A 10,612-nucleotide genomic window follows, 5' to 3' on the forward strand; every position below is an offset into this window, starting at 1 on the left:
AGACCGGCGAAGCGACACATGCACGGTTGGAGCAATTTCCCGGAAGATGGCCTCCGTGAGCGGCGATCCCTGAATCTGCACCGAGGGGTTAGTTAAAGGAGAAGGAAAGGTTAAAACAAAGTAATCCTTATCAGAAAGGTCCATCTAAATTCACCAGTAAACCCTCAAAGTAGTGCTGCTCTGAGTCCTCTGTCAAAAGAAACTCCACATTTCTTTCCTTCTATTGTGTACTCATGGGCTTCTGTATCAGACTAACTGTTTTCAGCTTAAACCTCATTGCCCTGGGCAAGAGCATGCTCAGTTTGCTCCTCTTCCCCCGCCCCTCCCTTCTCTACTGTAATCTGAGCCCAGAGCAGGAAGAAACTCAGGCCGGAAGTGATGTCACACCAAGCTAATACTGCAGCTGCTATCCTAAACAAACAGAGAGCTTCTAGAGCTGTTTACTCAGGTATGGTAAAATATTCTACAGAATAAATATAGCATTTTATCTTGCACTATTGCAGCTAATCCATTGGCAATAAAATGCCTCCGAAGCTTTCCTTCTCCTTTAAAAGTAGGGATGTCCCGAATCCAGGATTCGGTTCTGGATTCCGCCAGGATTCGACCTTTTCCAGCATTATTTGGATTCAGCCGAATCCTTCTGCCTGGCCAAACCGAATCCTAATTTGCATATGCAAATTAGGGACAGGAAGGGAAATGGCATGCCTTTTTGTCAAAAAACGAGGAAATACACATTTTTTCCTCTTCCCACCCCTAATTTTCATAAGCAAATTAGGATTTGGTTCGGTTTTCGCCCAAATATTTTGCGAAGGATTCGGGGGGTTCGGCAGAATCCAAAATAGTGGATCCCTATTAAAAAGTTAGGGGCAGCTAGGCTGGTGGGGGAGGGAGGGGGGTCTACGTAGGGTAAGGAGGTAGGGTTTTTTTTTAGTTATCGGTTTTCCTTTAAGTGCATGAAACGGTTTCCCTCTTCCAGCAGGACTACTGATTGATTACAGCATTGTGTGTGTCTATGTGAAAGCACAACCACTCTCTCCCCCTTTTGGGGGGGCTGCCTAGAGTGTTGCCATGGAAACTTGGTGTTGGGTAGGAGGCCGCATGCTCGGTGCAGACAGGAAGGTTGAGCAGAGGCTGGGCAGGCTGCCAGGGGAGCTCCTCCAGATGCTTTCAGATGGGGCTGTCTTTCTCTTTTCTTCATGTAATGTCTGATTTTTCCCATCCGGTGGGGAATGCAGCAGCGAGAGTGTAGCAAAGGCAAGTGAGACGTAGGGCGGCCCTCCTGCTCAGCAGCACCCAGACGCCAGGCTGCAGAACTAGCACATACATGAACAATTCTTTTCTCAAAGGGAAAGCTGTGTGTAGGTAAGCACTCACCGTCCTAGTCTGGACGAAGCACTCTCCATCTCTCTTATCATTTATACATCCTATTGATTAGTCTGCACGTTTCCTCTGCTTTAAAGCGCTAGTAGTTCATGTATTTAGTCTCAATGGAAAGCCCTTCAGCCCGTGACCCACTGGCATTTGTGATGTAACTCCAGCACGCCGAGGCAGACGGGCAAACAAATGGAATCGATTTAACAATTTAATGGGAGAGCTGAGGCCAAAGAGCTGACATTGTGGTCTAAATCAAGGCGAGTTTCAGTGTAATCCCCCAAGCAGTGGGATCATACGGGGGCTGCCACTTTCTTGTGTTCAGCAGTTAGGTGGCAGCAGAGAAGAAGAAGAAAAAGAAGAAGAAGAAAGGGCTTTTCAATGGAGCCATGAGGTTACATTACATGGTGTGGCTGCAGTAAAGGAAAAGCTCAGTCCATTGTCTGTAGCAGATTTACAGTGAGACTGTGTTACTTTTGTTGTAGCCACTTAGGGCAAAGCTTTTGTCTTTTACTCGTGTACTTTATTTAAGCTGCCGTTATGGCCAGAAAAGTGATGTGTTGCTTTTTGTTACTGCAGTGCTTTGACCATAGGGCGATATTTAAATAAAGGATTTTTGTGTTAATCTGTGGAGTTCCCTGCCAGAATGCCTGCGCTGTCAGTGCATGGAGGCGAGCATTCTTCCCAAGTGATTATATATATATATATATATATATATATCTATATCTTACATTGCTTGAGATGTTGTCTTTATTGGTTTCTAGTATTACTGGCCTGCACAGCAACAATAACATGCCTGACATGCTGGGATTGCTCCTATTCATCAATGGAGAGACAAGACTGACACGTTTGTGTGACGTATACAGCCGTATACAGAAAGATAGGGCTACTCACTGGCGGATGGATAAATCGTTCATATCCTATTGCTGCACTTTTTCCAAGCAGAATCCACTCCTATTCTTTTGAATGTAAATGATCATGTACATGAAAAGCATAAATAGCTAAACCCACCTGCTCTTTGTAGCTGAGCTGCTCTGTGTTATCTGCCACTGTATTACTGTATTACTGTATTACTGCAATAACTGCGCACAACATTGGCACAAGCAGAAAGAATTGCCATGCGAGGAGCCAAATACACAGTCCTCCTCAGCGGCTGATGTCCCCGTCGTTGGTGTAAGTGGAACATTACAGCCCCCACACGCAACGAGGTTAGAAAGTAGAAAGAAAAAGTAGCCAACTATTGTTGTTGTTGCAGCCATCAAATCTCTTGAAATGCTTTGCTCGCTAATTGTCTGTGTTTGAATTTAGGCACAGAGACTACAATTCCCATAATGCACTGTGGTTTCTTCACCAAGTTAAGGCGGCGTTTGCTAGAAGATTGTAACAGGGATATATCTTAAGCACGGATATATTGGAGGATTTTTTGTGTGCGTTCGGCCCCTCGTCAATTTTCCTTGAGGTATAGGGGCAAATTCACTAAAGGACGAAGCGCCTAATGCTAGCGTTAATTCGGCAGCGTAGCGCATTTTCATTAATTCGCCGGGCGCTGGCGTAAATTCGCTAGTGTTACTTCGCACCCTTACGCCTGGCGAATTTGCGCAACGGACGTAACTACGCAAATTCACTGCCGCGCGAATTTTTCTGAACGCTACCTTTTACGCCAGACTTCCTCCACCAACTCAGACCAGGCGAAGTGCAATAGAGTAGATAGGGATTGTTTCAAAAAATGTTCAAATTTTTTCTAAGTCCCAAAAAACGCTGGCGTTTTTTCTTTTTTTTTTTATGGGTGATAGACTAAAAAAGATCTAAATTTTTTTTGGGGCTCCCCTCCTTCCCCCCTACATTTCCTAACTCATGGCAACTTAACTATACAGTGGGCACATGTGTAGGGCAAAATAAACATTTTATTTGCTGTTTTGAAGGTTTCCCAGGCTTGTGTAGTGCTGCTACATATTCCTCCATTGTAACTTCAACTTGGCGCGGTATGCAAATTAAGCATCGCTAGCGTAACTTCGCTTTGCATGGCGAATTAACGCTAGCGCAACTTCACAACCTTGCGCTTCCCCTGAGCGCAACTTCGGATTTTAGTGAATTTGCGTAGCGCTGGCGAAAATACGCCTGGCGAAGTGCGGCAAAGTGGACGCTGGTGCAACTACGAATCTTAGTGAATTTGCCCCATAGTGCGTTCCGGTCAATATTTTTGAATCGTGGTTCTGCTGCAAACAGTACTGAAAGAGGCACAGAGAAAAAACCCCCAAAAATAATTTGGTTAAAAACCACCATATGGGAAATGCCATTCTTGCTTTTTGGATACTCCTTATACCTGTACTTCTAATCTATTAAGGATCTGATATACAGCAGCTAAAGAGCTACCGTATATATAGGAATAAGACTTCAAATGGAGATGGATCTATTTGTTTTAACTGAACTGTTTTCAGGATTCTTTTACAGAAAATGGACTCTCTGTAACTCAATCTGCCTGTACATTGGTGTGTGGTCTTTTTTTCACAATCATCATATCAAATTATACATGGCGACTTACTTTTACCTGTCTCTTGTGGGATGCTGGTGGTGGTAGTCCTTAAAGTGGACCTGTCACCCAGACCCAAAAAACTGTATAATACAAGTCCTTTTCAAATTAAATATGAAATCCAATTTTTTTTTTATTAAAGCATTCATAGCTGTTGTAAGATCATTTAAAAATCTCAGCTGTCAATCAAATATTGTCTGCCCCTCCTCTATGCCTCAGGCAATTACTTTCACTTTCCATTCAGCACTTCCTACATGTCACTGCTCTCCCCACATTCCCCCGTTCTCTTCACCATTTAATTGTGTAACCAGGACAGGGGGATGGACATCAGGTCCCCCATTCTGGTGCACAAACAAGATTCTGAGATGATACAAGTCTTGTCTTAATAACAGTGTCCACAAAATGGCTCCTGCCTACTTGCTTTAATTATGAATTCCCAGACTGATGGAAACATAATTTATATTGTGTAATTAAAGTTCATTTTGCTTGACTAACATGATAAAATAGGATTTGAAATAATTTTTTTGGGTGACGGGTCCCCTTTAAGGACCCAACATTTTTCTCAAATGTTAGGGATCCAGTGCTATATTCTACACTAGAATATACTTCTTAATTATAACTGATTATTTATATATATAATCTAAGAATCCCTCTGTCTTCGTCTATTATTTTTTTTTTAATTTCATTTTTATTTTAATAATAATAACAATGGTAATAATAATCATTTGCATTGTAACCTGCCAATCCTAAACATTTTCTATTCACATTTGTGTTCACAAGAACACTGGGGCTCATTTATTCAATACCCGATATAAGTGCCCCTTTTACATTACATACCATCAGCAGGCGATAAAATGGCTCCATATAAGTGCATTATATTGAACATATGATTGCCCACAAAACTGCATAATATAAAACATTATTGAAAAACATTGCCCATAAAAGTGCATTTTATGCATTATCCAATTTAGGGATGCACCGAATCCACTATTTTGGATTCGGCCCAACTGTTGAATCCTCCGTGAAAGATTCGGCAAATACCGAACTGAATTCAAATCCTAATTTACATATGCAAATCAAGGGTGGGAAGGGGAAAGTTTTTTTACTTCCTTGTTTTGTGACAAAAAGGCATGAGATTTCCCTCCCCCATTCGGACGAATCTGAATCCCGAACCGAATCCTAAATTTGGTGCATCCGTATTATCCATTGCTTTCCCACCAGCCATATCTACATTTTTTTTCTCCAAAAAAGCTTTCACAAACATTCAGGTGCTTACATTCATTAATCGTCTGTGGGAAATATATTATACTGAGCTTTCCCTTATAGCTGTTGTTCCTTCCTCCCAGTTAGACTAGGTATCAGACAATGGCTGCCTACACTGAGAATGTTAATTATATTAACATCAATATGATGGGGGAGGCAGTTTGTTACCTTCTCCTTCACTCATTCAACAGGCAGGTTGTCTCCCAAGGAGATTGCCTGGCTACTGATTAAAGTGAAGAAGAAACTGCCAATAATTACAACTGTCAGACTGTGGATATTGGGCACAAAGAAATTCATTGGTGGTCAGCAGACAGCTCCCTTTTCCATGGTTATGCCTCAAGTCACACCATTACTGATTTTCATCATAGGATTGCAGATTGTCTTTCAAGAGTCCTGGGTTAATGAAACACTGACTTTTGCTGTTATGGTATTGTTAAAGGGACACTGTCATGGAAAAACATGTTTTTTCCAAAACATATCAGTTAATAGTGTTGCTCCAGCAGAATTCTGCACTGAAATCCATTTCTCAAAAGAGCAAACAGATTTTTTTATATTCAATTTTGAAATCTGACATGGGGCTATACATATTGTTAATTTCCCAGCTGCCCCTGGTCATGTGATTTGTGCCTGCACTTTAGGAGAGAAATGCTTTTTGGCAGGCTGCTTTTTTTCCTTCTCAATGTAACTGAATGTGTCTCAGTGGGACATGGGTTTTTACTATTGAGTGTTGTTCTTAGATCTACCAGGCAGCTGTTATCTTGTGTTGGGGAGCTGCTATCTGGTAACCTTCCCATTGTTCTTTTGTTTGGCTGCTGGGGAGGGGGAGGGGTGGGATATCACTCCAACTTGCAGTACAGCAGTAAAGAGTGACTGAAGTTTATCAGAGCACAAGTCACATGACTGGGGGCAGCTGGGAAACTGACAATATGTCTAGCCCCATGTCAGATTTCAAAATTGAATATAAAAAAATCTGTTTGCTCTTTTGAGAAATGGATTTCAGTGCAGAATTCTGCTGGAGCAGCACTATTAACTGATGTGTTTTGAAAAAAACATGACAGTATCCCTTTCTGCTGGCTTTTCGTACATGACGACTGTGTGTGTGTTAGATTGTAATATCTTGTCTGGAACATTTTTTTCAGCTTGAAGAGGAGGCAGATCCAGCAGAGAGAGACAACTTCCTTCAGCAGCTCTACAAGTTTATGGAAGACAGAGGTAAAGTTATAACGCGAATGATTTAAATACATCGAGTCAAGTGTAAATGACAGTGAGCACAACTTCACACGAGTCTTGTTTCTATTAGTAACATTGGTAAAACAGCTGCATTAAAGACGCAACATCATCATGGAATGCCATAAAAGCGTTGATATATAAAGTTCATTAAATTTGTGGAAAAAACGTATTTCTTGAAGTCACATTTGTGTTCTGGTTTATGGTAGGGTCATCTGGAGTCCGCTAATATATAATCTAAATCTCCCATTTGTTTAGGCCTCCAGTTTACAGGATATGTTATCCACTGCTGGAGAAGTGCTCCAACATGGCCGTTAATCGACTTAAATGGAGTCTGCCTGTCCTTAATGGTTACAGACGGATTCCACCTACATAAATGACAAGTTGCACTGGTGTTTCTATGGCACTTGAAAAGCAATGGCAGGTAATGCACCCCATGTGCCATAGTCATTAGGCAACACATGTAAGATGGCTGAACACCACTTAGCTTATATCAAACTAAAATTTTAAAAAAGGGATTTTCTGACACTTTATTTTACATTAACAGGTCATGTATCCGGTAAAATTAACAATTTTCGTATTGGTGTTGCTTTAATGAACTTTGAAGGACTTGTTCCTGATAGATTAGGTTACTTTTTAAAGGTTATTAGGGCTCATTTATCAACACTGGGCAAATTAGCCCATGGGCAGTTACCTATAGCAACCAATAAGAAATTAGCTTTTTAAAGCCAGCTGCAAGTAGAACAATGAATGCAGCAATCTGATTGGTTGCCATGGGTTACTGCCCCGGGCGAATTTGCTAAGTGTTGATAAATGACCCCCAGTGTGTAGACTAGGGATGCACCGAATCCAGGATTCGGTTCAGGATTCGGCCTTTTTCAGCAGGATTCGGATTCGGCCGAATCCTTCTGTCCGGCCGAACCGAATCCTAATTTGCATATGTAAATTAGGGGCGGGGAGGGAAATTGCGTGACTTTTTGTCAGAAAACAAGGAAGTAAAAAATGTTTTCCCCTTCCCACCCCTAATTGCATATGCAAATTAGGGTTCGGATTCAGTTCGGTATTCGGCCGAATCCTTCGTGAAGGATTCGGGGGTTCGGCCGAATCCAAAAAAGTGGATTCGGTGCATCCCTAGTGTAGACATTAAATATAGAGGCGGGGCACTTTTCTTCCTTCTATGCAGTGCAACAAGCACTGTAAGGGGGGCTGTATAGGAGGCTAAGCTCAAAATATAATATAGTAAAGGTGGCCATAGATGCACAGATATCGTACAAAAAATGTTTGTACGATATCCAGTCTGTGTATGGCGGGAGACAAGCCGACCAATATCTGCAGAAGACTTGGATATTGGTCGGCTCATTGATCAGTCCAGGCAGCAAATTTTGCTTGGCCACCTTTGAAGGCACCCGAACATCGCCCACTGTTTGTGCTGAATTGTCTGATACAGGTAGAATTCTATTGTTTCTACTGTATATGTGCCGATTCAGCTCTACACGTGTGTATTGGAAATGAACGATCTTTCTTGGAAACATCTTTCCAAAAAAAATCGTAATTGCTACGTCTATGGCCTCCTTAATACTGAAAGTAGACGTGCACATGCAGCTCTTTCTGTGTGCATACACTTATCCAGGCTACTAATTAAGGATGCACCAAATCCAGGATTCGGTTTGGGATTCGGCCGAACCAAATCCTAATTTGCATATGTAAATTAGGGGCAGGTAGGAAATTACATTGTCACAAAAGAATTGTTTTCCACTTTTTCCTTTCCTGCCCTTAATTTACATATGCATATTAGGATTCGGTTCGGTATTTGGCCGAATCTTTCACTAAGGATTCAGGCATTCAGCCGAATCCCAAATAGTTGATTCAGTGCATCCCTACTACTAAAGCTAATTTCAGTTAGCCTTCTCTTTTAACTGGTAACTTTTCAAAAAAAGGAACAATTCTACATTGTGCAAAACACTGAAGTCATAATAAAGTATTGGCACAGTCAGCAATTGTACTGATAGGCCAAACTATTTGGCAATCACAGCCCTGGTCACCTCCATGTAACATTACTTTGTGTACTCGTTTGTCAGTTTGTTAGCCATAAGGGTCCTGCCTAAGCCTACCTACTTGATTTTAATTAAAAACTGCTTACTGTATGGATACAGTTTGGGAGCCCCCCCCCCACACACACACTTATCTGGTTTTAGAATATTTTTTAAATTTTCACCGTTTTTCCTCTATGAAAGTGATGCTATCCAAGCAGTCTCTGATTTGCCTAAGGCTCAACCACTACCTTCTCCTTTAATGTTTTAATTCCTTTATTTAAGAATGCTTCAAACTTGCCTGTAAAGGGAAATTCCAGGTATAGCAGCCACAGAAACAATCTCTATGTGTTTTTTTCAGATCCAGTACTATGAGCAGAGCATGAAACTGTCATAGTCATGGTCATATTCCCTAATCTAAACCCAATTCAAGTAGATTTTCCCCCAATTCAGGGGAATTTAAAGTTTATCTATGGAAGGGCAAAAAAAAGCCTACGTATGCTTGTAAAATACAGAGATGCTATGAATTACTCTACTATATATTTCTTATTTTGCTAAAATTGCTCCAACTCTGCATTTCATCTATATTTTGGAGAACAAATGATTTTATATAGTGAATAAAGTACCCCCTCTTGTAAAATATAAGGATATTATTAGTTACCGAGGAGTTTCATGATCATATAAAAGTACGAGGCCGAAGGCCGAGTGTTTTTATACAGGTCATGGAACTCCGAGTAACTTCTAATATCCTCATATTTTACAACTGGGGATACTTTATTTATCATAATACACACATTTTAGTGAGTCATGTGACAGAAATGACATCAGAACTCACCGTTTATAACTGATGACATCACTACTCACCGTTTATAAGGATATAATTTACACGATATTCATGGCTTTTGTGTATTATAAGGATATTATAAGTTACGGAGGAGTTTCATGACCATATAAAAATACAAGGCCGAGTGTTTTTATACAGGTCATGGAACTCCGAGGTCACTTCTAATATCCTCATATTTTGCTACACGGGGTACTTTATTTATTATAATACACAAGTTTCAGTGAGTCATGTGACAGAAATGACATCACTACTCACCGTTTATAACTGATGACATCAGAACTCACCGTTCATAAGGATATCATTTATAAGATATTCATGGCTTTTGTGTATTCTATATTTATAGTAGCAACTATGTTATATTGGTGCATATTAAGGGCTGGATGAATGTTATTTAAATATCATGGAAGGCAAATAGGTTAACTAGTTCAGCCACATGTTGCTTCTTTGGGATAAATATTTATAAAAAGATCCTGTTTCAGAATGTGAGGCTTTTTCTTTACATGGGTATCATTAACTGGCTGGATGGGCACATTGTTTTTGTAACTCTTGCACCAGTGTTACAGTTTGGTTTGTTTGTGGAGTGACGGTATACTTGGAGGTTTTGGGTATGAGCCTTTAAGGGTCAGGACACACAGGCAGATTCAGGGAGATTAGTCGCCCAGCGACAAATCTCTTCTTCCAATGGGCGACTAATCTCCCCCAACTGCCTTCCCACCGGCTAAAATGCAAATCGATGTCAGGATAGCACTCTGTGTGTTTCGTTTTTTGAAGTTGCCTAAAATTTGCACGACTTCGGAAAACGAATCATGCTGAGTGCCATCCCGACAGCAATTTGCATTTTAGCCCGTGGGAAGGCAGGGGACGCAGTTCGGGGAGATTAGTCGCCCCGAAGAAATGGAGCTGTCTCCTGCTGATTAATCTCCCTGAATCTGCTCTGACCCTAAAGGGGTCGTTCACCTTCTATACAGTTGTTTTCAGATTGTTCACCATAAACAAAGACTTTTTTCCAACTGCTTTCCGTTTTATTTTTTACTGTTTTCCCAAAATTCAAGTTTTTGGGATTTCTCTGGGTTTCAATCTGGCAGCTCAATGATCCCGGAGCATCTGAACTGTTACATTTAGTTGCTAGAACAGATACAATAGTTGCTGATATTCCACAGATAATGCCGAGAAATGTATCCACTCATTTTAACAGCTGCCTTTAATGAAACTCTGGGATTCTGCTCAGCAGAAATGGATCAACTAAATCTATCAATTTAGAACAGTCGGCGACCCCCTCCCAGAGCTGCTGTTGAAGGTGAAAATGACACTTTTCACTTTAATATTAGAAACACTGTCACAAATAGA

At 40.9% G+C, this 10,612-nt stretch overlaps 1 protein-coding gene across 1 annotated transcript in view; it reads left to right on the forward strand.

The window, feature by feature from the left end:
* The window catches only part of arid4a.S (AT-rich interaction domain 4A S homeolog), a 28,265-nt gene extending 21,702 nt beyond the window's left edge, over positions 1-6,563 (forward strand). The window contains exon 12 of the mRNA NM_001096627.1: positions 6,304-6,563. Coding sequence (NP_001090096.1) covers positions 6,304-6,402 — 99 coding nt within the window. The 3' untranslated portion in view covers positions 6,403-6,563. The remainder of the gene's footprint in view (positions 1-6,303) is intronic.
* Positions 6,564-10,612: the final 4,049 nt, after the last annotated feature.

Source organism: Xenopus laevis, chromosome 8S (genome assembly GCF_017654675.1).
Source record: "Xenopus laevis strain J_2021 chromosome 8S, Xenopus_laevis_v10.1, whole genome shotgun sequence".
Taxonomy (NCBI): domain Eukaryota; kingdom Metazoa; phylum Chordata; class Amphibia; order Anura; family Pipidae; genus Xenopus; species Xenopus laevis.